Raw genomic sequence first — 21,764 nt, 5'->3', positions numbered from 1 at the left:
AAGTCGGATGTCGGCGCCTTACAAGGCCGAAGCCCTGGACGGGACGCTTGCCGCGCGACGCTTCCGCGATCTCATAAATCGAGACGGGATCACGACCCACTTGAGATATAGCGCCATCTCGACTCCTGCGCATCACGAAATCCATTTGTACTTTACCATGTCAGTCCTTACCGCAGATTGTAGCTTGAAGACAATTTGCTACTCCGCTGTAGACTGATATGGCCGAAAAACCCACGGGCGTGCCGCAGGTACTCAATGGTATAGACGACGCCGCCGCGATGGAACCGCTTGCGCGTGTACAAACGAATAATGCTCGGCCTGCATGTTTCAGCTCAACCTTTCAGGAGGCACTCTTCGTGCTTACAGCGACCATGGCGATAGCGATGCAATCCATCATTGCCGGCTCGACGGTCGTCACATCGTCTTTCATCGGGCGGGATCTGAACATGACAACGGCAGAGATCACCTGGATCACATCCTCGTCGTCGCTGAGCAGTGGCGCGTTCCTGCTCTTCTTTGGCAAGTTGGCCGACTTGTTTGGTAAGCTTCAGTAACGGTCAGCGCGACGGTCCATCGGCTAATTATCTGCGAAGGCCGGAAGTCGCTGTTCATTGGTTCGCTCTTCCTGTTCGCCGTCTTCTCACTCGTCGCGGGCTTTGCCAAGTCTGGCATCTCACTTGACGGTCTAAACGGTGTCATGGGCCTCATGTCCGCCTCTGGTGTTCCGCCTGCGGTGGGGATCTTGGGCGTGGTCTACGAAAAGCCTAGCAAGCGCAAGAACTACGCTTTTGCATGCTTCTCCGCTGGCAACCCAATCGGCTTTGTTTTTGGCTGTATATTCGGAGGCATCGCTACCAACCTCTTCGGCTGGCGCGCATCGTACTGGCTCATCGCTATAATCTTCCTGGTGTTTACACTTATTGGTGTCTGGACAGTGCCCAGGGACTTCACAGCCAAAGAACCACTGAATTGGCAGACCCTCAAGCAGTTCGATGTGCTGGGCACGGTACTGGTCATCTTCGGCATAGGCATGTTTTCTGCGGCATTGAGTTTGGGCGAGACAGCTCCTCAGGGCTGGAAGACCGGCTACGTTTTGGCAATGCTCATCGTCGGCATCGTCCTTATGATAGCTTTCGTTGTGTGGGATTGCTGGTGTAAATACCCCTTGGTTCCCATGGGTATATGGAAGGATAGTAAGTGTAACTGATAGCCGTTATGGCGATGTGTTGCGGCTGGCGTAGCTAACCTACCTGCAGGGAACTTCACATTATGTCTTTGCATCCTGATGCTAGGATTTATGGCATTCGTTCCGGGAAGCTTCTTCATCTCACTATACTTCCAGCAAATCTGGCACATGTCGGCTCTTGACGTTGGCGTCCGATTACTTCCGGCTGCTATTGGTGGCTTGTTTGTCAACTTCATTGCAGGCATGATACTCCACCGGGTGTCAAACAAGCTGCTTATGCTGATCGCCACCCTCGGCTATACCGGTGCTATGCTACTCCTGGCATTCAACAGACACGATAGCAGCTACTGGTCATTCTGCTTTCCAGCGTTCTTACTCATGGTAGTCGGCGCCGACCTGGAGTTCAACGTCGCAAACATGTATGTCATGTCAAGCATGCCGTCTCACCAGCAGAGTGTCGCCGGTGGCATATTCCAGACATCCTCGAAGCTGTCGACCGTGCTTGGGTTCGGTATCTGCACCGCAGTATTCAGCGCCGTACAACAGAATCCGCGAATGGCGAGTTACTGGGAGCCTGAGACACAGCCATATGCAGCAACTTTCTGGGTCTCTGCCGCCGGAGCGGTCATTAGTGTGTGCATGGTACCCTTCTTGACAATAGGCACACAGGGCGGGAAGGAAAAGGTTGCCAGCTCTTCCACTTCAGTAAATGATGGAGGACCGGAAACCCAGATTACAGGCCGGGAGAAGGCCATAGCAGAGGCGAACGTAGCCCAAGCGCTGCCAGTAGAAGGCTAAATGTAATCTAGACCGGAACCTGCACGTGGTAATCAACCGCCACACAACATTGGCGTGCCAAACAGCAATAACCCCCAAAACTGGCTCCACCGTCGTCCTGTCTGTGCAGTCGATACCGGGCCAGTAATGCCGCTGTGGCGGTGCGCATATGCCAACAAGCTGAAGGCGTCCTGGAGCCGATAGCACGAGACGAAACAAATGTCTAGACTATGTACACCTTTCTAGTATCTTCGCGGAAATGCCTCGTCCACGTGCCTGCCACTTGCATGCCAAGCGCGCCGAGCCGTCTAAGCCCCGCCATCATGACGTGCGCAGGCAGTAGCCACACATAGTGCTGGTAAGTGAAGCAGAATGAATGATAAGGTCGCTGTCCGCCCTTCCTGACAGTGAGTTCACCGAGTGCGTTCGATCATGGCTGATTTCGCACCACCTTCTGGACCCCCTCCGCCACATGTACCGGCGGGGTGGAAGGCTGTCTGGAATGAGAGCTACAAGGAGTGGTTTTACGTGAACACGTACACTAAGCAGTCGACGTGGGAAAAGCCTACTGAGCCAGCACATCCCCCTGGTGACGCTCCACCGCCGGGAGCTCCCCCGGGCTACGATCATAGCTCGTCAAGGCCACCTGTGCCGGAGAAGAGTGGTCTGCAAACCAACAACCCTTACCATCAGCCGGGTCAAGGTGGGCTGACCGAGGATGAGCGATTAGCAAGGAAACTCCAAGAAGAGGAGAACGCTCGTGCGGGCACCGCGAACCGTGGAGCAGCGGACGACTTTTACCACAGCGGCAGTAGTGGTGCACCGTCTTACGGCCAAGGTGCGTCTCCATACGGTCAGCAGCCAGCGTCACCTTCGACGGCGCAGCTGCCTCCACGTGAAGAGAAGAAAGGTCTGTTCAGCAAGCTCGGCAGCAAGTTTGGTGGTGGTGGTGCACAAAGACCACCGCAACAGCAATACGGACAGTCGCAGTACGGACCTGGATATGGAGGGTACCCACCGCAGCAGTATGGAGGGTGCGTAATGATAGCCGTAGAATCTTACCCGTCTGCGACTGCGCTAACGGTTACATTGATTAGGTACCAAGGGGGTTATCCACCTCAGCAGGTACCAGGTCTTGTGATGAATGCTCACTATACACGCGCTAATCAACCTGACAGCCCTACGGCATGAATCAAGGCTACCCTCAGCAGCAACCCGCATACTATGCTCAGCAGCAGCCTCAGAGGCAGGGTGGTGGTATGGGTATGGGCGGAGGTGCCTTGCTCGGTGCCGGTGCAGGTCTAGTGGGTGGTGCTCTTCTGATGAACGCTTTCGACGACAACCAGGACCAGGCATATGAACAAGGCTATGGTGGGTTGTCGATCGTTGTGGTCTTACTGGTAGGAAATGCTAATGTGAATTACAGATCAAGGCCAGGCCGATGACGGCGGAGGTAAGCTTTCAGGATGAAGTAGAGTAAGCGATTATCGAGCACAAGCTGACTCTGTCAATAGACTACGGTGGCGGTGATGACGGCGGAGGTGACTTTTAGTTGCCATCACGCGGACAAGAGTGGCGACCAACCCCCACAGCTTTGGGCGGTTGCAGTGAAATGATGGAACTGTGTGCAGCAAGTGGGTTGAGCACAGTTGCACTACTTTGCTGAACTATCAAGCCTGCTCATTGCACGAGCCCGATAGTGAGAAAGCTTGGGTCCTTCTTCACCCTCTCCTTCACAGCGAGCAACTCATCAACATCCCATTGCGCCCACACGAACTTACCATGCAGGAAGTTCGCCTCAGGAGTAGCGAGCCAAGTGCAAAAACCACCAGGTAAGTGAATGTCTTCCCATTCCAAGGCATCTTTAGCGAACACCGTCGCGGCGGCTTCGGTATAGATGGTGCCCGGATGCAGCGAAACGATCCGAACACCCTTCTCAGGTGTATACTCGCTGGCAGCATGCTGCATCAGGGCCGCAAATGCAGTCTTGGAGGGTCCATAACCTGATGATAGTGTCAGCCATATCTTCTGCAACCGCAAGAGGCAGTACACATTGCTGTGCTTACCTGGTTGCTGTGGGACTACAAAATGAGCGGATGCTGAGGAGATGTTTATGATTGTCTTGCTGCCACTTGGCTCCATCGGCAGGTCGATGTACAGCTTAACGAGGTTGAAGCAGGCGATAACGTTCGTCTGGAAAAACGCGTCCATCTCCGCCACAGTATGGTCGTTGAACGTGGTGAAGGGTTCTTGAGCGGCAGCTGATAGCACCATAACGTCAATGCTACCGACCTCTTTCACGATTTGCATCACGCGCGCATGGTTGGTGATGGATACTGAGTAAGTTTCGACCTTGCATTTCGAGAACTCAGCCTCGAGCTTCTCCCTCGCAAGCGCGAGATGGTCAGGGGAGCGTGAGAGCAGGATGATACGTGAAACGCCAGATTTGGCGAAAGACCTGGCTATTTCGAAGCCAATGCCCGTTGCACCGCCAGTGATAAGCACGGTCTTGTTATCATGGTCGGAATTGGACGGAGCGATGCGGTCGTAGGTCTCCGTATGGTACGTTTTTGTTGGACGAGGGAGGCTCTTCACGGTAAAGATTTCTTCTGCCATGTCGTCTGTGGTGTTGATAGAAGCTTTGGTGGCAGCATCAAGGGAGGAGGTATCGACATTCTCACTAAATAAAAGCCAACAGTATCCGGAGTCCCGTTCCTTACTGCCTCGATTGTGTGTACGTTGTGCTGAAAAGCCTACGACTGGTCACTCTTCTCCTGATGAGCTTGAGTTATATAGCTTAAGAGGTGCGTACAGGCGCGGCCAACCCACCTCCAGAGTTAGGGCACAGTTCATCCGCCTCAGCCTGACCGTTTGACGTGGTCACGGAAACACGCCTTGGCGTAGGAGCTGCTTAATCAAGCGTTTAGCTGAACGAGTCGGGCGGAGGAACGTGTGATTCGCGATGGGTGGCCTAAGAGGAACTAGATCTGTGGGAACATTATGCGTTGATGACCGGAATGTTGCGTTCAAGGTAGCCGTACCAGTTGGGCAGCGATCGTTTGTACGGCGTTCCACTCGCAAACTGTAGATCTTCTATCGCAGATGCCCACTTAACCAGTGCATCTTCCCGCCAAGCCGTCTGCATCAGCGCCAGACCAAATGGCATGCCCGTCGAATTATGCACACCAGCCGGGATTGTGATGACAGGGTATCCGGCCTGCGCCGCAATCTGGTACGTCTGCCCGACGTCTGGCGGCACAAGCAAAGCATCGAGTTGCGTGCCGTTCAGTCCCATTGCTAGGGCGGCATCGACACCTTGCTCGCGGGTCGTAGTCTGGCAGAACTGCAGCGCCTGATAATATGTCTCATCCATCACGCCTTGGGTCTCGAGGCTCGCAAGAAAGCCGTCTTGGCCCGAGTAGAATGCAGGTATGCCTAGTGGCCATGGATTGCCGCCTTCACTGCCATCGTTGGCGTAATTGTAGGCTACAATGTCCTCCAGACTACGAACATTGGTGTTCTCGAGCTCTGAAAGATAGGCTCTGATGTTGTTGTAGAAGTCAACCTTGACGACCGTGTACTCGCTTTCATTGGGATAGCCACGAGTAGTACCGTAATCCCAATTCCATCCGGCTGGCGAAACGATCACGTCAGCATTTGGCAGCTCCGTGCCGTTTATAACCGTGGCCCCGGCAGACCGCACCAGATCGATGATTGATAGCAAGATAGCTTGCTGTTCATCATCCGCGTATATCCAGAAGCTGTTCCACGGGATTCCGAACGTGGCGCCTGCCAATGCATTGCGACCTTCCAACATCTGCACGTAGCCTCCAGCGGGAGTATGGCCTGTCTGAGCTTGTGTGTAGTTGTCGAGCGGGTCAGGTCCGTAGATTGCGTCCAGGCAGTAAGTGGCGTCGCGGACTGTTCTCCCAAAGCATCCCACCGAGTCCTGGTGCGCCGACTCTGGTACAACGCCGGCCCTGGAGGTCAAGCCTACCTATAAACTTGGTTAGCACAAGCCGGAATTGGCAAGATGACTGACCCACGGTAGGTTTGATACCAACAATGGCATTGCGTTCCGCGGGGTTGATCACGCTACCATCGGTTTCTGTTCCTAGCGAAAACGTGAAGACATTCGCTGCGACACCGACCGCAGACCCGGAGCTAGAACCACCCGGGTTGAGTGTCAGATTGTACGGCGAGCGACACTGTCCGCCGCGGGCCGAGTACCCCTCCGAGTAGTTATTACTTCTCATATCAGCCCACTCGCTCAACGTTGCCTTGCCGAACAGTAAAGCACCAGCACTGCGGAGCTTCGCGATTACAGTAGCGTCTCGAGGGACTATGGAGCCTTCTAAAGCCCAGCTTCCCGCTGTCGTCTGCATGCGGTCTTTGCTAGCGATGTTGTCTTTGACCATGAACGGAATGCCATGCAACGGGCCACGAACTCGGCCAGCTTGCCGTTCTGCATCCAGCTGTGCTGCAATGGTCAGGAAATCCGGGTTGATCTCCAAGACTGAGTTGATGTAGTCATCAGTCTGCCATACGCGCTGGAGATAGCAGACTACCAATTGCTGGCTTGTCAAATTACCTTGGCTGAGGTACTGTTGCAGTTGGTCAATGGTAGCCTCTTCGACCGTTATACCGTGGCACTGTGGCATTGCGAATAGGCCTGGTATGCTTCCCACCTGCTTGTTGGGCATGTCGAACGGGAAAGGGTTGTCCAGCGTTTGTGAGACATTATAGCGGAGACTTGCGAGACTGAACTGTACGCTCTCAAAAACACTGGCAAGAGATGGGAGCCCGGATACTCGAGCGATAGCCCCAAGCAGGAGCGTAGCAACTGGGATCAGCATACTAGCAAGTGCTTGAGATGCGCGATGCGGGTGGTTGGGAGCTGTGGGAGAGTGACTAGCAACATGAGTACCGTCAGTGCTCGTGCTAGATCTGCTGGCCTACATGCATGCTGCAGGTCAATGCATAGCGAAACCTCAGGGGGCTATTGAGTTAGCGGACCACGCAGTCTCCGTGTCGTCAGTGGGCGTCGCAATCAACGGTCAGCCGGAATTCAGCCGGTCAGCAGTAAGCGTCAACCCAAACCGCGCAAACACATATGCCTAGTGCACGTACTGCCACGCCCGGAGGCTGTAACGAATAGATTGAAAGAGACATCAATGCAGACCGGTACGACAAACGCTGACGACTTGTGGGACCTTTGGATCGCTCATGCGCAAGTTCGACATCCTCGACGCAGCCGTGCACGAATGACAGTATTGAGTATTGCATACGTAATCCACCCTCATACTTTCTGGAGTGTGACCACGACCTCACCGTCTTTCACAAGTCTTCGGGACACCTACGCAAGGGGTGCGGCTGTTAGGGTCCGCCCTAGCGACGCCCATCGCTTGGAGCATTTCACGAAATGATGGAAGCGGGCCATGTCTCTGGGCTGAGAGCATTAGTACAGCAATATATCATCTTCAAGCGGGCTGCGGACGGTGATGGTGGAGGAAGCGTGCACCTTAGCATCACCCGGACGCCCAGTCATCGAGTTACGCGCCAAGGCCCACCCTCCTATGGATGTACACCGAATCCCCAATCATTGCACAAGATCTGTACCTCGTATTAGCGCGGATGATACTTCCACTAAGGGTACTCGGTCAGACAGACTCACGTGATTGTATGGACTTCGTGTTCTGGCAGACTGCTCGAGCAGGTCACGCGCCGGCACGTGAAGTTCTCCTCCAGCCATGTCCGCATCTCCTAGTTGAAGGTCACGAACGAAACTTTCCACACGTGGGCTGGTCACGGCAAATTCACCTCTATGCGCACATCACTGTCCTGGGCTGCGTCGTATGATCAAAAACGTAATGTCGTGTGCCAATCGGGTTGAGAATGTGCCAATTTGCTGATGCGAACTGTACAGCAGCGTTGATGAGGCTCAGGAGTATTGCAGGAGTTATGGTTTCTGACGAGAGCGTGTTTGTCGGAAAGACCGATGCCATCACAACTGTTGGCGTGATGTTTCTTTGGCGCCAAAGGTGAAGGGTACCATCATCAACGGACTTGTTCGCAGGAATGTCCTTGATCCCTACGTAAGGAACCGTCGTGGTCTCACGCCCCAGTGACCAAGTGAAAAGCTCCATTTCCAAACTCAGGGATTGGGCTATCAACAGCAGCCACTCTCTGCCATCGAAACCGCAAGCATTACGACAACAAACAATGATCCCGGATATGGCCGAGACCACGAGCTTGAACAGCACACAGTGCGGTGATAAGCGTATAATCAAGTTGGCCATCAGATTGATTCGACATCTACGCCCATCTCAAGGGTCCATGAGTAACAATCCGGTTAGATTTTGCCATTTCGTCCAGAGGAAGCTTGCAGTGCTCAGCGCGGGTACGACGGAAGCAACTCTCCATAGGCACCGACTGCGAAGCTTGAACGATTGTGGCATCGTCGAAGCGCTTCCCCAAAGTGAATCAGTTTCTACGTCGATCGGAAGGCCAGCGCAGCTCTTTAACTGCTTGGCCAAAGCAGTTTACTAGCAACTGATGCACAATGTACTGCGTGAACCAAAGAAGGAGACGGACCGCCAGAGAGCCGAGATCGTTATGAAGGTTGAGATGTTCTTGCGATTTGACTCGCGTGGACCATCTCCCGAAATGGGGAACCGGTGAGAAAGCTTTGTGGGCACGTGAAGTGCGTATCAAATTTCGACGGCGTGGAGACCTGTCACACTAGCTTCGTATGAAGTCCAAGATCAAGGTTAGTTTATACAGCCTTGTAGGGGTTCAGCCTGCGTACTACTTCCCACAGCAAGTGGAGGGACACGCTGGGTCACAAAGAATCCCAAGGCCGACATCGATCCAGCAAGATTCGTAGGCGTCTTGGTTGCGTATGACGTTCCGATCGAGACGAGAGCGGTTGGGCGTTTCATGATGTCTCCACGACCGAAGGCAACTCAGCAAGCGTAAAGGCGTCCGAACTATGTATCACGTCTCAACGGCGGTGGAATGGTGGCAGAGATTTCGGGCGGATTCCGTAATGTTTGGGATGCGTAGAAGCGTCGTGCAAGAGTCTTAGTTGCTCCCTTCGGGCACCGGTGCATCGACAGCGTTGAGAATAATACAGGTATATGCGTACAATCCCACGTAGTGAACCAGGGCGATCGTACCGTCCTTGCCTAGTGCGCGGACAGCTCGCTTCCACAGTGTCTGCGGTAGAGGTCCCGGCGTGCTTGATAGATATGTCGCGACATCATAAGCAATTTCGCACTTCTCGTCCAGATTTGCAGGCTTCTTCCCGTCACAGATCTGCCAAACCTGCTGGACATTTAAGTCCGTAGATTTCGTAGCCACATTCGAGTGAGCATACAATTCGTATGCTGCCTTGTAATGAGCGCCTGTAGCCAAGATGGCCGTCTCTCGAGCATTTTGAGGCAGGCCTGGAATACCGGCGACCTTGCCTACGGTCTCGAGCATCTGAATGCCCGCTTCGGGCGCGGCAATCAAGAATGGGAAGGGTCCGACGAAAGCTCCATCCGGCTGCTTGTATATGAATGCGTCGCCAAAGCCTTTAGTAGCTAGATCGTCGAGTTCGTCGTAGGCCTTTTGCTGTTCATTCGGGAGCTCTTCGCGACGTGCTGGAGATAAGCGTGACATTGCTACCCTACCTGATCCGCAAGCTATGTGTAACGTAGCGCAATATAACGCTCGTGAGTAGCACAGAAGAAAAAAAACCCGGCCAAGAAAATGGCCACAAACACTTTGTGCATTTACTTTCAATGGAGAGGAGAGGGGCGAGGAGACGTCACGTCCGCTACTCCCTCGGTACGCTGTTCAGCTCAACATCGCTCCCGTAGTATGACTTTCCATACCTCATCCAAGTGTGCCATCTCTAAGATATGGCAGAAGTTCATGGCGGTCATTAACACGAGTCCTGCTGTCACTTGCACTGCATTCTTTTAGAAAGCTACCAGACTACATTCGGAAGACGCTCTATGTTGACCGTCTTCAGCTTGATAGTACCGCAATATCAACAGATCGGCGCGTCCCCTTTACGATGGCTCGGGAGTCGTTAGCACCCCGAAGGAGCTACAAACCCGACACGGCTCCGAGTGCCATGAATATCGAGGCGATACCGACACTGAAGTAAGATGACGACAATTGCACTGCTTTCTCGCCAGCGCTTGTTGCAGAGCCTGCCGAGGCGGATGCTGAGGATGTACTCGTAGATTGTGCGATCGATGGCACAGCGCTGGTGCCGTTGGTTTGTTGGCTCAGCAATCGCATACTCACGCCGGTACTGTTGACACAGTCTCCTTGACCAGCAGTGAGGAGCGACGCACTCGATGAGAAAGTAAGATCGGCACACTGTGTTTCTGTCAGCAAATCTCGGGCGACGTGTTGGACGGGTCCTGGTCGTACGTTGTAAAGCGCGGTCCCGCCGTCGCCAACAGTAATAACTTGCAGGCTTCCGTTCCCACCGTCCACGACACCGCTTCCTGCTGGGATTGTGACTTTAGGCAAACAAATCGTGCCGTTACCCGTTTCATTATACGGTAGAACGCCGGCACCTTCTGGCATCAAGCTGATAGTAAAGGCTGTCGTTTGATTACCAAGGCCAAGGTTGATCCATACGTAGGTGAAGGTGTGATGGAAGTGTACAACGAGCGAGCCACCTGTCGTCGGCCAGACGGTACGGTTGTTGGTCGCATTGTACCCTGTGCAAGGGTAGATGTACTCGGATGCGGGAGCAGCAAAAGGATCACCGCGCGAGTGTGGATAGACTAGGTCGAAGTGCGCAGCTGCAAGGCTGGCGAAGAAAATGAGGAGAGCGGGTATAAAGACCATGGTGTGCTAGGCGGGCTGCTTGAGCGGAGAGCGAGATGGGACGACTCGATGGGTGCGTGAATGACAATGAAATATATGAACACTGTTACTCCCCCTCACTCCGACGAATATGCAAATGTCTGAGCAAATTGCTCCATCGTGGCTGCATAACTTGCTCAAAGAGCCGCCTTGGCCTCTTGGCAGCGTTGATATGGGTGATCTGGAATCATCGCAGTGAATGTGGCGCATTGTCTCACCGATATGGACTGCCGTACTTGAAACTGTGGGAATGTACTGAGTCCTGCGCAACCGTAAGGATTGTCAACGCTCTGTCATGTGGCCATCTGAGCGCAGTCGTGGTCAAAGCAACTTGGCATCACGTCCACCAATTGGGTTGTCACGTGCTAAAGAGGTGACAGAGACAGACCGGTATAGGCTGCAACCCGCTGTCGGAACAGCCCTGTCCAGCCAGTGCATGGCAGTCGACGAAGTTTGACAGACGCTGAAGTAAGTGATCGAAAGCAAGGAGAGGAGGGTGCGACACTTTGAGGACTCTGGCCAATCGGCTTCTCGGCTCCGTCGAGCCGGACCGCTGCAACCAGAAAAAGGCGGAGAGCTCCACGAACTTTCGCTGCATCGCGTGCTCTCGAATCTTGACCGAGCAGTCAACACCTCACTAAAACCAGCCGACGCTCGCCAGGTTAACATGTCGCCCTCGATGCCCGCGCCGGCGAAGGCACTAGTGCCTGGCAGTGTCGTCAAGACGGAGAGGGAGTCGACCACAGCACGATTGGTCGGTGCCGGTACGCATTGGCGACAACACCACCTGCAGCCGTTCGCTCACTGACAGCTCAATGCAGGCTGCGCTGGCATCGCAGAGCTTCTCGTCTTTCACCCAGTCGACACCATCGCCAAGCGCCTCATGTCCAACCAGACGCACGTTACCAATCTCACTCAACTCAACTCCGTCATATTTAGGGCACGCTCTGCGGATCCGTTCGTTGCCCGCTTCTTCTCCCTCTTCCCCGGACTAGGATACGCAGCCGCGTACAAGATCCTGCAGAGAGTGTACAAGTACGGTGGGCAACCGGTCGTGCGAGACTACCTACAGACGAATTACCGGGAAGGCTTCGATCGGACATTTGGCAAAGCAAACGGCAAGGCGATAATGCATGCGACTGCCGGAAGCATCATTGGCGTCGGCGAGATTGTGCTACTACCATTGGACGTTCTGAAGATCTTGCGACAAACCAACCCTGATGCCTTTCGCAATCGCGGTGTGGTCAGGATCGTCGCCGACGAAGGCTTCAACCTATACAGAGGCTGGGGTTGGACAGCAGCACGCAATGCCCCCGGTTCTTTTGCGCTCTTCGGGGGCTCGGCGGCGGCGAAACAATATCTATTCCAGCTCCAGGACTACAACAGCGCAACGTTCTTTCAGAATTTCGTCGCATCCATCGCCGGATCATCAGCGTCTCTCATTGTTTCAGCACCTCTGGACGTGGTAAAGACGCGGATACAAAACCGCGACTTCAAAGACAAAGTGTCCGGTGCGCGAGTCATTGTCGACATGGTCCGGAACGAAGGCTTTGCGGCTTTCTTCAAGGGGCTAATCCCTAAACTTTTGATGACCGGGCCGAAGTTGACGTTCTCTTTCTGGCTCGCTCAGACGCTCATACCGGCGTTCAGCAAGTTCATGTAGATGCGGTTCGCCTTGCGCATTAGCATCCGGCGTTGTTTGTCCACTTTCTGCAAGCGTGGGGTTCTCGGCGCGGAGGTTGCATCGCTTACACGATTGCGGCATGCGGTCCGTTCGTATCTTGGATACTGTACTTATGTAGCTGCATCTACACTCCAAAACCTGCCCACGAGCGTGGCTGGTCCTAACTTACATCCTCAAAGGGCCAGTATCAATACTCGTGGTGAAATTGAAATCGCCTGCCATATACACATCGCAGATTTTTGCTTCTATAGTGCTCAGGCGGGCAGCGTCGGAGCACGACCTGCCTATTGCACGGCTCGATGTTCAGAAGTGATACTCCAATGCAATCCTCAGTAGAATGAACGCTTGAAAAGAGCAGATCATCTAGGGCGACCTCACCATCCTTCGGCGAGCTTCTGAAGCAGGAGGGTAAGGCGTCGTTACGGCTGCGGTAGGATTGTAGAGCATAGCAGCGGTGATCGAAGGAGTGCTCAGTAAGCTAATGTTAAACGATAGATGAGACTATTAATGATACTTCTCAGCACATACGGCCATAGGTCGCAGAGAACAGAGGATCCCAAAATATCTATATATTTTGAGGATCCCTCCCCCGCTCGTTCACCCTCAAGCGCATGCTGAAAAGTACTTGACGGTCATTGTAATTGTCAGAACGCGGTTCCTTGCCGGAGGTCTCCGCAGTACGTAGTAACCGGTTCCAGAAACCGCCCAGAAACGCATGCAGAAACGGCATGGAATCAAATCAAGAGATCGTTCCAGAGATTGCACAACATTTTATTGCGCCATCTCTGACCTTTTTCGTACGGCGCGGCGCGGCGCGGCGCTAATCATTCCAAGAGTAGGTAGAGGAAAGCTCCCGTACTAGAGTTCCTCGGCTTCAAGTCGCATAGAGTTTGTCTCTGCGCTGCTGTGCATAGTAGCCTTGAAGGTTCATTAGCATAAGCAAAAGCAACTAGACAGTCCAGATCTACAAAGTACCTAAATGATCTCTATACTAAAGCTTAGCTCTCAGAAAGTTACGGCTCGCCATCTACCATCCGCGCTGGAGGTCTGCAGAAGACGGCTTCAAAAATGTATGCAAGGCGTTCAAGGACGTTCACGAGAAGCTCAACGTGCGCGGTTATCACCACCCCGCAGTTGACAACATCTCGAAACAAATCGAGGACACGAGATCACTCTGGAAGCAGTACCCGATTAACGGTCCGGTTGCCTGTCTTGGAGCCGCCGGCGTCAGGAAATCGTCGACTATGAACTGCTGTCTCAATGAAACAAATGCAGCGCCCGAGAGCAGCGCAGGTGCTCGCGGCACAAGTGTACCATCTGAGTTCATGGCCGCCTCTGAGCTGCAAAACACCCCTTTCAGAGTAGAGGTGATGTTTCGAAGCGAAGGTGAGGTGAAAGCCCGGGTACATCAGCATGTCAAGGCCATTGTAGCCTACCAGTTCCGAGAGGAAGAAGGTTATGATGAGGACGAAGAGGCATCATGGCAGCGTCGTTGTGATACTGCTGACGAGTTCTTCTGCACTCTGCTTGCCGACGTCGCAGAATTCGAATCGAAGCGCCAACTTTTTCAAAGGCCATTGAGGACGCTCCCCACAGGATCAAGGAGATCACAGAAGATCTGACATTGCATATCCAAGGCGTTCTGTGTTATATCGGATTTCAAGGGCAGTCCACAGCTTTTCCAGTGAACGACCCTTCGGAGCTTATGGCTGTCTTTGCGAAGTGCTCGAAGCCATTCAAATCTCATCCTGGTTCTCATCGATGGCCGCTAGTGCATAAAGCCGTGGTCTCGCAACTCGCCGATTTTCTGAAGTCTGGCCTCGTTCTCGCAGATCTGCCCCGTGTTGCCGACTTGAACCAGACTGTCGTCGACAGTACGAGAGACTATCTCCGCGGATGCGGCACAGTCCTTGTGTTTGCAGCCAGGGAGCGCATACTTACCAACGAGACTCTTGACGCCAACCTGAAATTGTGCATACGTCTGCACAAGACACGCAACGTGCAACTTGTCGTTACGAAGATCGACGACAATAACCCATTCTCCGAGAGCGATCGATATGGTTTACCTGCGGAAGATCAGAAGCGACTTGAGCATGCGGAGTCGGAGGTTGGGAAGTTGCAAGCCAAGGAGCAAAGCTTGAACGTGCTGAGGAAAGAAGCGCTCGCTCGGAAGGACTGGCAGCGTTATGCGAAGATTAGCGAGGAGGTGGAACAATTGCCTAATCTTGTTGCAGCAGCGAAAGCACAAGTTGCGCAAGTGACTATCGACAGCCGCAATCGCGAAGTCCAGCAAAGGCTCAAGCAGACGCTCCGAGACTTAAGCAGAGATAACACGCTTCCAGACCTGGTGGTCCACTTCATTGGGAACAAAGCGTATCAGAAGCACTTGGAGGGCTACGACCCGCGCGGTCCGCCGCCACTGTACCTAGCCGGTACAGGTCTCCCAGCTCTGCGGCAAACACTGTTCGGCTTACCCGCACAAGGCAAGTGATACACTCTGGGTCGAATCATCAACAATCGTCTACCGAGCCTGTTCCAGGGCGCCATCGGAGCTCTCACCAAAACTCATCTGGCGCGCAAGAAATAAGTAGAGCAATTGATATCATCCGGCCTCGTCTCACTACAGAGCCTCCCGGTGGGTATCCTCGAAGACATCTACGATCTATACCAGAAGCACATTCTTGATGTGATCAAAGAGCGATCCGATTCCTGGAGCGGTGAAGCGTCAGATTTGCTCGACACCTGGGCGCAACGGCATCAAGGTACTCCTTTCGCAGCCTTCTGCCGCAAGTCAGGCAATTGGCGGTACAAACCGCGCGGTTCAAAGGAAAAAGCGCAACCAGTGTCCTGGAATCAGCAGCTGTACGAAATACCCTGCAATGAACTCAACAAGCACTTCGAGGCCCTCGACACTGACGTTGACCGTCTCGGCTCACAGAAGAAGGGTACAGTGACCGGCATATTCATGACGTTGAAGCGGAAGTTGGAAGGTGAGTCTCTCCCTGTATGATCACATATCCACGGCTAATTAGCGTAGATTGCCAGGACTTCCGAGGCGTTCCGAGCGCGGAGAGTTTCTACACGTACATTGACGGCGCCCTTCAGCGTATTACTGACCGCCTCACCGAGCTCTTCGAGGACATCAGACATACCGACTCCAATAAAGACAACGCCAGCTTCCAGACCATCAGGGAAGATGCTACACAAGGCTATGAGGAAGGTAATACAGATCTCAAATTCAAGGCAACGGAAAGCTCGTTCGTAGCCATCATCATGCAGCATGCATATGATGAGGCACAGAAAGTCTCGTCTACCGCGTACCAGGTCCAAGGAGCTGCCAAGAAGATTAATATTCCGAAGGCTCAGGGTCCGAACGCTCAACGCCTGGATATACTTCGCAAACACGTCCAGGGCACGAGCAACGCCAACGGACTCTTTCCCGAGCTTGCCAAGGAATGCAAAAAGGCTCTCAGAGACCTCCTTAACGGCCGCATTGACCGTGACGGTAATGTGATCCAAGGGTGGAAGGCGAAGATTGAGCGTGTGGCCCTAGAGGGTATTATACGGATATCACAAAGTTCTTCGAAGCACACTTTGTCGGAGACGGTTGCTGAGATGGAGATGAAGCACAACCCTGAGATGACAAACGAGCTGATCGAAGCCGCACAGCAGGCGCTGACGGCGCTCGCGGGACCGGTGTTGAGGGACTTCACGGAATGCGAGTCTTATGAGAAGGGGGATGCTGCATAAGCGCTCGTCGGCTTTAAGCTCGTCTTACTGCCATCGCTAGGTTAGGCTCGGGTGGTTGAAGCCGGGAAACGGTGAGTGGCAAGGAGAGGCACGCTGGTGGAGTAGCAAGCATCTTACGAAGCGTAACGGGTGTGTATTCTAGCTTAGAAGGTATGAGGTGAGCCTGTACTCACAGTGTTGCTGCTCACAACACAAGTGCACAATGCTGCGATCCGCCTTGGCGATTACCTCTGCCATCGCAGTCTTCTGCGCATACCAGTTCCAATAAGCGTCAGACGCACCTGCATTGTGCACTCCCGCAAGGGACGGAGATCCTCTTGCCACGTGCATGGTAGATGATCTTGCCCAAAGTGCCGCAAGATCACGCTGTTCCAGCGGTCTGAGCAAGTTGTGCTCTTTGCTGATGCCTTGTTAATTGACGCACTCGCATATCAAACAGCTGCAAAAATCTCAATCGGTAGCCTGGCGGAAAATTGAGCGACAGGCCTAAACAAGTCAGCAAGGCAGATTTGTCAACACACTATTGCTACAGGGCAGCAATCTTGCGTGTCCGCCACTCAATCGACAATGTGTCACTCAGAGGTCGTACTTCATACCGGCTGTGGCTGCAAGCGTCAGCGAGGGTGCATCATTTACTGTCATCGCGTGATTGTCACTCGTTCGCGCGGTGGGCACCAGTCCGCCTACGGTATCTGCGAAGCTATGGAGGAGCGAGCCGTACAAGTACAAGCCGAACGGGACCAGAGCATCTGCCCGAGACATCAGCGTGAGCTGCGAGAAGCAGTCTTCTCGCTTGGCAGGGTGGTGGGCCTGAGCGGAGTGTAGGAAGATGCGCCAGGGACTACGGTACCGTTACGAATATGGGCTCCTAAAGAAGATATTTACCCTGACACGTGGGCGACGACATATCGAAACACCATCGATCTCGTGCCTGGAGTCGATGGCGGAAGGATCTCAGACCAGCAACACGAGATGCCTCCAAGAGGATCTCGGGAAGACAGATCGTATCCCGGTAAAGGTCGCAGCCCTATGCTGACGGAGGGACTAGGCGACGATGGGAGGAGCGCAGGCGAGGGCATGCATAAGAATCAATTGCCGAACAAAGTGCTTGGAACTCCCTTCGACGAGCACGAGAAGCCCGCAGGGTCATTATCGCCGGTTGTGCCGCCGGAAGAAGAGGCGCCGGAGTTTATTGCCGCACCACAGGCATGCTCCTTCACGTACAGCCGCTCTCTGGGCGGACTAGAAAGTCTGAGGGAACGTCGACCCTCTCCACCTCGCGCAACACAGGGTGCACGTATTCATCGCTGGCTTGCCTCGGTTCGCATTGGAAGCAAGTCTGAAGCGCTGGCCTACGGATATGGACCAAGTCCGCTGCAGCCAACGGAAGGTGCTTCCACGGTCAGTCGTGGTACCGCACAGGTCGGGACTCACCTCAGGCCACAGGCGCTTGCATTCATATCCGCCAGTGAGAGTTTGCGGGAAGGGACAATGAAGCGCTCGGCACTGCAGGCTTCCGCCGTTAATGCCAGGGGCAGGGAAGTTGGGCCAAACTCCATCGGCCTAGAGAGTACTACAGCAGCATCTACTGGTCCGACGGCACGGGATGTGTGGGTGTAGAGAGCAGCATAAGCGTGTCCTCTGCTCGACATCCGTCGCCAAGGCAGACTGTGGGACAGCCACCTCATCTTGAGGGTGCTGTTGCGATCACAAACGACAAGCAACCGGGTGGCCATAATGGTGAGGATAGGGAGGCTTGCGGTCCGGCTTGACACTTCGCCGCTGATTAGAACTGCTTGACATAGCCATACTCTCAGTGGTCTTCGCTGCCTCTCAAAGAAAGCTTGTGATACTGCCCGTCTTCTCCTTTGCACTGGATACCATTCGTCTCCCCAGTGCTTCACTCTGGCAGCGTGAAATACCGAACGTGAGTGGTGAGAAGAGGAAGAGCTCTGAATCCACTGGGAAAATAAGCTCTCGTACGGAAGTTGCCGACATTGTTGACCGCGGGGTGTTGAGCAAGGAGCTCGCATGTGGTTGCCATCGTCACTGCTGTCCCAAATCGCAGATTACATATATTCTCACCATCAAGCGACTTAGTATAGAAGATTGATCTCCAGTGGCAGTATTGCGCCAGGCTGTGGAATATCTCAACAGCCCTCAACATGGACCGAGTCGCGGCCAGCTTCACCAGCTTCGGCAAGACAGTCTCGTCATCAGTCACCCCATTCGCCGCCCGAAGTCAACAGTGGATACGTGAGCAGACTGGCAATGCAGGCGAGAAGACCGAGCTACCGCACGACTACATCGAACTCGAAACACGGATCGAAGCGTTGAAGCAGACACATCAAAAGCTGCTGGCCGCTACCAGTCAATATGCCAACGAAGCTTACGATTACCCGCCCAACATTCGCGAGAGCTTTCAGGATCTGGGCAAAAGCATTGGCGAGAAGGTATGAATTCGATAAGGTAAGTCATTGAACACTGAAGGATAACTGATCTCCTGCCAGGTGAGCCTACTATCGAAGTCGCATTCAGTAGCAGAAGCGCAAGCCGCCATGACCGCCCCGCCATCCGCCAAACCGCAACCAAAGACCTTTAACCATGCTATAGCACGTGCCGCACTTTCTGGATCCCAAGCTCTGGCAATGGCCACCCCGCAAGGCAGCACCGAACCTGACCCTCTCGCACAAGGACTCGAGAAGTTCGCTATAGCGGAAGAAAAGGTCGGCGAGGCGAGACTGCAGCAGGACGAGCACATCCAAGCCAATTTCTTGGCCGGATGGAGCACCACGCTAAACCAGAGCCTGAAGGCGGCAGACAAGGCGCGGGCGGCTGTACAGGCGGCTCGTCTTTCGCTTGATGCTGCGAAAAGAGGCGCTGCAGCAGGCGGCAAGCACGAAGAAAGCTACAGCGAGCAGCAGAAGCGGGCGATCGAGCAGGCCGAGGATGTGTTCGTGGAGAAGGTGGACGAGGCGACCAGCGTTATGCGGAATGTACTCGATACGCCGGAACCGCTGCGGAATCTTGTGGAGCTTGCGAAAGCGCAGACGGAGTTTCATATGCGCGCTGTGGAGATTATGGAGGAGGTTACAAGGAGCATAGCTGAGGTGCAGACGGAGCAGGAAACAGGCTATCGCAAAGCCAGAGAGGGGCAGTAGTCGTTATGTGCTTATGTGATCGAGGTTATATGATACGACGATGATGCTGGGCGCACGGTCGATACGCTCAGTAGAGCAAGGTCGGCTGTTCTCTTTGTACGACTGACGCTGGCATTAGCCCGGGTTAGTGCAAGATACAGTCTACGACTGGCGTTAAGGCATGATATCCAGCAGTGTCATGCTTGAGTAGACTGGATTGCCTCTGTCGCGGAAGTCGAAGACGTGTGAACCTGCAGTGGGTACCATGTGCATCCTCACCTGTGGTTGTCGCTGGACTACACTAAAGGCGCGGTAGTAGGCTTTTGAATCGGCAACAGCTCTACGAGCGGCATGTGTGCTGTGGACCGCGCGGCATCCAAAGACAGTAGCCTGTCGTTTCGCTCCATAGGTCTCTTGGCATGTCATATGTTCACAATATCCTTGGGATCCCGCGCCTAAGATTGGCGTCATCCGTCCGGACGCTCACGGACATCTTAATGGGAGCACAAGAGCCTGCCGCGGCTTTCCTTCGCAGCCCTAAGTTATATTGTTGACACTTGCTCAGAGAGCGCAGTCTTTGCAATTGGTGCATACATTCTTGCGAGTACTAAGCTCCCGGTCTCCCGATATTGTGCGGTCAACCGCTGTGTTCTGCCGGATGACGATCCATAGAATGATTGCCATTTCCTTACGCTTTTCAAAGCCGTCCGCCTTGTTGATACGCTTGGCTTTGCCCATGGCGGACCCGTACATGTTGAGGTCTGCGGGACGCTGAAATGTGTAGTCTCAACGCCGCTATCCGGGGTACCTTGCCGACTAATGTGGTATGAACTTGGTGTACTTCTTGGGCGCCGCTTTATTCGCACGTTGTACTTCCCCAGTCTAGCCCACAGCCTCTTCCGAGGCCACCTAGGGACAGGCGCCTGAAGCTTTCAGCATTATGTCGTATCATGCTCGACCAGTCAATCCACGCTTCAGCATCCCACAAAAAGAGGTAAAGAGGACATGGTCATGCCCGCGCAGCCAGCGCACCTCGACCACTTCCAGCTTGCAGACGATCTTGACAGCCAACGCCACATTCTCATCATCATCAGCATCACCTTCGTCACCATCAAGCTGCATCGCATCAACTTCACCCCTTCCAATGTCCCTCTCTGCTTGGAATTTCTTTTTCCGCCTCGCAGCACGCGACCACACATTCTCCCTCGCTTTCATGACTCCAGTGAAAATCGCTTCCCGCCATTGCCACCTGACATCAAGCTCCTGCAGGATGCCACTCACTCTGTCACCCGCAAACTGAGCGCTCATTAGCGGCACAGGAATGGTCTGCGCAGTCGGCGAAGGTAGCACAGCATGCACCAAGTCACCATGTCTCGCGACATCATTCCTCGGCCTCAAGTCGCGAAAACTCCACGCCACCGCCCACCGTTTCGTTCGGTAACCCGCTTGCAAGCACGTCACTGCGAAGTTAGTGATGTTGTGTTCCCTCAGCTTCGCGATGAGCTGTTGTAAACTTGACATCTTGCCCAGCATAGCCGAGTACCATTGTACACGCTCCCGCAGTTTGAGACTCTCGTCCAGAATGCGTGTAACAAATCCGACATCGCCACCCGGACAAATCATCTCATTGTCCGCACCTGTGCAGACAGCGGATGGCGGAGCTTGCTTGCCAGCATAGCTCGCCAGCATGTCCGTGTGGGACGTGTAGAACGGCGGGTTAGTCATCACGAAGTCTAACCCCTCAATCTTCATCGAGTCGAGTGGTATAAGTGGACGATCCGATGTGGAAAGTCGGAGCTTGATACGCTTGGCCAGACCATTCGCCTCGACATTTTTGCGAGCGTAGTCGAAAGAATGTTGGTCAACATCTGTGCCTGCCATTCGCCACTCCGGCCTCATGGAGCAGGCGAGGAGAGGGTAGATGCATGATGCTCCTACGCCGATATCGAGACCGAGAACTTCACGTTCTGGGTCGTAATGGTCGCGATAGTCGCCGCTTGTCGTGTCGAGCAGTTCCTGGATCCAGCGGACATAATTCCATCGTACAGGCACTGGCGGGCAGAGACGGTCGTTGGGGAGTTCTAAAGACAGAGCGAAGTCGCACTTTAGTAGGCTTTTCGTCAGCTGTCTACTTCATCGTCAGCGTGGTCAAGCTGTTCAGTAAGGGTAGCGATACTGCACGACTTTGGGGTCCTGGAAGTCTATCCAGCGCTTGTCCTTCGAGACCTTGCAGATGGCCGCAAAGTCAGCGTCCTCAGCTGCCAACGCGTCGAAATCGACATCCCCGTCGTAGTATGGCCGTCCACCCTCGACACTGCTAACGGATGAAGGTGGCATCTCGAAGTGCGGTTGG

The 21,764-nt window shown here is 54.0% G+C and overlaps 17 protein-coding genes across 17 annotated transcripts; 8 read left to right on the top strand and 9 right to left on the bottom strand.

Annotated features, from left to right (window-relative positions):
• Positions 1-278: 278 nt before the first annotated feature.
• BAUCODRAFT_70091 (uncharacterized protein) lies at positions 279-1,984 on the top strand (the record flags this gene model as incomplete). The annotated part of the gene is made up of 3 exons (XM_007678092.1): positions 279-540; positions 594-1,193; positions 1,257-1,984. 3 exons carry the CDS (start codon positions 279-281, stop codon positions 1,982-1,984), a joined length of 1,590 nt encoding a protein of 529 aa, XP_007676282.1.
• Positions 1,985-2,217: 233 nt separating this feature from the next.
• BAUCODRAFT_473428 (uncharacterized protein) lies at positions 2,218-3,398 on the top strand. Its single transcript, XM_007678308.1, has one exon. It carries the CDS (start codon positions 2,396-2,398, stop codon positions 3,152-3,154), a length of 759 nt encoding a protein of 252 aa, XP_007676498.1. The 5' UTR covers positions 2,218-2,395; the 3' UTR covers positions 3,155-3,398.
• A 245-nt stretch (positions 3,399-3,643) lies between these two features.
• On the bottom strand, positions 3,644-4,579 carry BAUCODRAFT_122411 (uncharacterized protein; the record flags this gene model as incomplete). Its single annotated transcript, XM_007678307.1, has 2 exons — positions 3,644-3,966; positions 4,030-4,579. The coding sequence occupies 2 exons, from the start codon at positions 4,577-4,579 to the stop codon at positions 3,644-3,646; spliced, it is 873 nt and encodes a 290-aa protein (XP_007676497.1).
• Positions 4,580-4,961: 382 nt separating this feature from the next.
• On the bottom strand, positions 4,962-6,666 carry BAUCODRAFT_148022 (uncharacterized protein; the record flags this gene model as incomplete). The annotated part of the gene is made up of 2 exons (XM_007678306.1): positions 4,962-5,960; positions 6,010-6,666. 2 exons carry the CDS (start codon positions 6,664-6,666, stop codon positions 4,962-4,964), a joined length of 1,656 nt encoding a protein of 551 aa, XP_007676496.1.
• Positions 6,667-7,094: 428 nt separating this feature from the next.
• Positions 7,095-7,960, top strand: BAUCODRAFT_33733 (uncharacterized protein). Its single transcript, XM_007677882.1, has 2 exons — positions 7,095-7,830; positions 7,890-7,960. The coding sequence occupies exon 1, from the start codon at positions 7,386-7,388 to the stop codon at positions 7,590-7,592; it is 207 nt and encodes a 68-aa protein (XP_007676072.1). The 5' UTR covers positions 7,095-7,385; the 3' UTR covers positions 7,593-7,830; positions 7,890-7,960.
• Positions 7,961-8,654: 694 nt separating this feature from the next.
• Positions 8,655-9,844, bottom strand: BAUCODRAFT_473441 (uncharacterized protein). Its single transcript, XM_007678305.1, has one exon. It carries the CDS (start codon positions 9,626-9,628, stop codon positions 9,047-9,049), a length of 582 nt encoding a protein of 193 aa, XP_007676495.1. The 5' UTR covers positions 9,629-9,844; the 3' UTR covers positions 8,655-9,046.
• Positions 9,845-9,917: 73 nt separating this feature from the next.
• BAUCODRAFT_33729 (uncharacterized protein) lies at positions 9,918-10,856 on the bottom strand. Its single transcript, XM_007677881.1, has 2 exons — positions 10,394-10,856; positions 9,918-10,339 (listed from the first exon to the last, which is right to left on the bottom strand). The coding sequence occupies exons 1-2, from the start codon at positions 10,817-10,819 to the stop codon at positions 10,061-10,063; spliced, it is 705 nt and encodes a 234-aa protein (XP_007676071.1). The 5' UTR covers positions 10,820-10,856; the 3' UTR covers positions 9,918-10,060.
• Positions 10,857-11,048: 192 nt separating this feature from the next.
• BAUCODRAFT_33728 (uncharacterized protein) lies at positions 11,049-12,743 on the top strand. Its single transcript, XM_007677880.1, has 2 exons — positions 11,049-11,601; positions 11,659-12,743. Exons 1-2 carry the CDS (start codon positions 11,505-11,507, stop codon positions 12,498-12,500), a joined length of 939 nt encoding a protein of 312 aa, XP_007676070.1. The 5' UTR covers positions 11,049-11,504; the 3' UTR covers positions 12,501-12,743.
• Positions 12,744-13,405: 662 nt separating this feature from the next.
• BAUCODRAFT_473329 (uncharacterized protein) lies at positions 13,406-13,675 on the top strand. The gene has a single exon (XM_007678304.1). It carries the CDS (start codon positions 13,501-13,503, stop codon positions 13,657-13,659), a length of 159 nt encoding a protein of 52 aa, XP_007676494.1. The 5' UTR covers positions 13,406-13,500; the 3' UTR covers positions 13,660-13,675.
• On the bottom strand, positions 13,675-14,081 carry BAUCODRAFT_473359 (uncharacterized protein). Its single transcript, XM_007678303.1, has one exon. The coding sequence runs from the start codon at positions 13,934-13,936 to the stop codon at positions 13,691-13,693; it is 246 nt and encodes an 81-aa protein (XP_007676493.1). The 5' UTR covers positions 13,937-14,081; the 3' UTR covers positions 13,675-13,690.
• BAUCODRAFT_473331 (uncharacterized protein) lies at positions 14,082-15,270 on the top strand. Its single transcript, XM_007678302.1, has one exon. The coding sequence runs from the start codon at positions 14,227-14,229 to the stop codon at positions 15,010-15,012; it is 786 nt and encodes a 261-aa protein (XP_007676492.1). The 5' UTR covers positions 14,082-14,226; the 3' UTR covers positions 15,013-15,270.
• A 216-nt stretch (positions 15,271-15,486) lies between these two features.
• Positions 15,487-16,271, top strand: BAUCODRAFT_122403 (uncharacterized protein; the record flags this gene model as incomplete). Its single annotated transcript, XM_007678301.1, has 2 exons — positions 15,487-15,511; positions 15,559-16,271. 2 exons carry the CDS (start codon positions 15,487-15,489, stop codon positions 16,269-16,271), a joined length of 738 nt encoding a protein of 245 aa, XP_007676491.1.
• A 550-nt stretch (positions 16,272-16,821) lies between these two features.
• On the bottom strand, positions 16,822-17,221 carry BAUCODRAFT_33723 (uncharacterized protein). Its single transcript, XM_007677879.1, has one exon. It carries the CDS (start codon positions 17,031-17,033, stop codon positions 16,848-16,850), a length of 186 nt encoding a protein of 61 aa, XP_007676069.1. The 5' UTR covers positions 17,034-17,221; the 3' UTR covers positions 16,822-16,847.
• A 326-nt stretch (positions 17,222-17,547) lies between these two features.
• BAUCODRAFT_33722 (uncharacterized protein) lies at positions 17,548-18,191 on the bottom strand. The gene has a single exon (XM_007677878.1). It carries the CDS (start codon positions 18,005-18,007, stop codon positions 17,702-17,704), a length of 306 nt encoding a protein of 101 aa, XP_007676068.1. The 5' UTR covers positions 18,008-18,191; the 3' UTR covers positions 17,548-17,701.
• A 245-nt stretch (positions 18,192-18,436) lies between these two features.
• BAUCODRAFT_148016 (uncharacterized protein) lies at positions 18,437-19,432 on the top strand (the record flags this gene model as incomplete). Its single annotated transcript, XM_007678300.1, has 2 exons — positions 18,437-18,724; positions 18,782-19,432. 2 exons carry the CDS (start codon positions 18,437-18,439, stop codon positions 19,430-19,432), a joined length of 939 nt encoding a protein of 312 aa, XP_007676490.1.
• A 76-nt stretch (positions 19,433-19,508) lies between these two features.
• Positions 19,509-20,149, bottom strand: BAUCODRAFT_473317 (uncharacterized protein). The gene is made up of 2 exons (XM_007678299.1): positions 20,006-20,149; positions 19,509-19,948 (listed from the first exon to the last, which is right to left on the bottom strand). Exon 2 carries the CDS (start codon positions 19,880-19,882, stop codon positions 19,586-19,588), a length of 297 nt encoding a protein of 98 aa, XP_007676489.1. The 5' UTR covers positions 19,883-19,948; positions 20,006-20,149; the 3' UTR covers positions 19,509-19,585.
• Positions 20,150-20,359: 210 nt separating this feature from the next.
• Positions 20,360-21,748, bottom strand: BAUCODRAFT_70727 (uncharacterized protein; the record flags this gene model as incomplete). The annotated part of the gene is made up of 2 exons (XM_007678140.1): positions 20,360-21,539; positions 21,588-21,748. 2 exons carry the CDS (start codon positions 21,746-21,748, stop codon positions 20,360-20,362), a joined length of 1,341 nt encoding a protein of 446 aa, XP_007676330.1.
• Positions 21,749-21,764: the final 16 nt, after the last annotated feature.

This window comes from Baudoinia panamericana, assembly GCF_000338955.1.
Source record: "Baudoinia panamericana UAMH 10762 unplaced genomic scaffold BAUCOscaffold_6, whole genome shotgun sequence".
In the NCBI taxonomy this organism is placed as follows: domain Eukaryota; kingdom Fungi; phylum Ascomycota; class Dothideomycetes; order Mycosphaerellales; family Teratosphaeriaceae; genus Baudoinia; species Baudoinia panamericana.
This window is presented reverse-complemented; position numbering and strand designations above follow the sequence as displayed.

Bases quoted from the DNA above. Each gene is read 5' to 3' on its own strand.
- BAUCODRAFT_473428 (XM_007678308.1), top strand. From the start codon at position 2,396: ATGGCTGATTTCGCACCACCTTCTGGACCCCCTCCGCCACATGTACCG.
- BAUCODRAFT_33733 (XM_007677882.1), top strand. From the start codon at position 7,386: ATGATGGAAGCGGGCCATGTCTCTGGGCTGAGAGCATTAGTACAGCAA.
- BAUCODRAFT_473441 (XM_007678305.1), bottom strand. From the start codon at position 9,628: ATGTCACGCTTATCTCCAGCACGTCGCGAAGAGCTCCCGAATGAACAG.
- BAUCODRAFT_33729 (XM_007677881.1), bottom strand. From the start codon at position 10,819: ATGGTCTTTATACCCGCTCTCCTCATTTTCTTCGCCAGCCTTGCAGCT. The intron at 10,340-10,393 runs GTACGACCAGGA...ACAGAAACACAG, and splicing joins GCGGGACCGCGCTTTACAAC to TGTGCCGATCTTACTTTCTC.
- BAUCODRAFT_33728 (XM_007677880.1), top strand. From the start codon at position 11,505: ATGTCGCCCTCGATGCCCGCGCCGGCGAAGGCACTAGTGCCTGGCAGT. The intron at 11,602-11,658 runs GTACGCATTGGC...AGCTCAATGCAG, and splicing joins AGCACGATTGGTCGGTGCCG to GCTGCGCTGGCATCGCAGAG.
- BAUCODRAFT_473329 (XM_007678304.1), top strand. From the start codon at position 13,501: ATGATCTCTATACTAAAGCTTAGCTCTCAGAAAGTTACGGCTCGCCAT.
- BAUCODRAFT_473359 (XM_007678303.1), bottom strand. From the start codon at position 13,936: ATGCTGATGTACCCGGGCTTTCACCTCACCTTCGCTTCGAAACATCAC.
- BAUCODRAFT_473331 (XM_007678302.1), top strand. From the start codon at position 14,227: ATGGCTGTCTTTGCGAAGTGCTCGAAGCCATTCAAATCTCATCCTGGT.
- BAUCODRAFT_33723 (XM_007677879.1), bottom strand. From the start codon at position 17,033: ATGTCTCGGGCAGATGCTCTGGTCCCGTTCGGCTTGTACTTGTACGGC.
- BAUCODRAFT_33722 (XM_007677878.1), bottom strand. From the start codon at position 18,007: ATGGCCACCCGGTTGCTTGTCGTTTGTGATCGCAACAGCACCCTCAAG.
- BAUCODRAFT_473317 (XM_007678299.1), bottom strand. From the start codon at position 19,882: ATGACGCCAATCTTAGGCGCGGGATCCCAAGGATATTGTGAACATATG.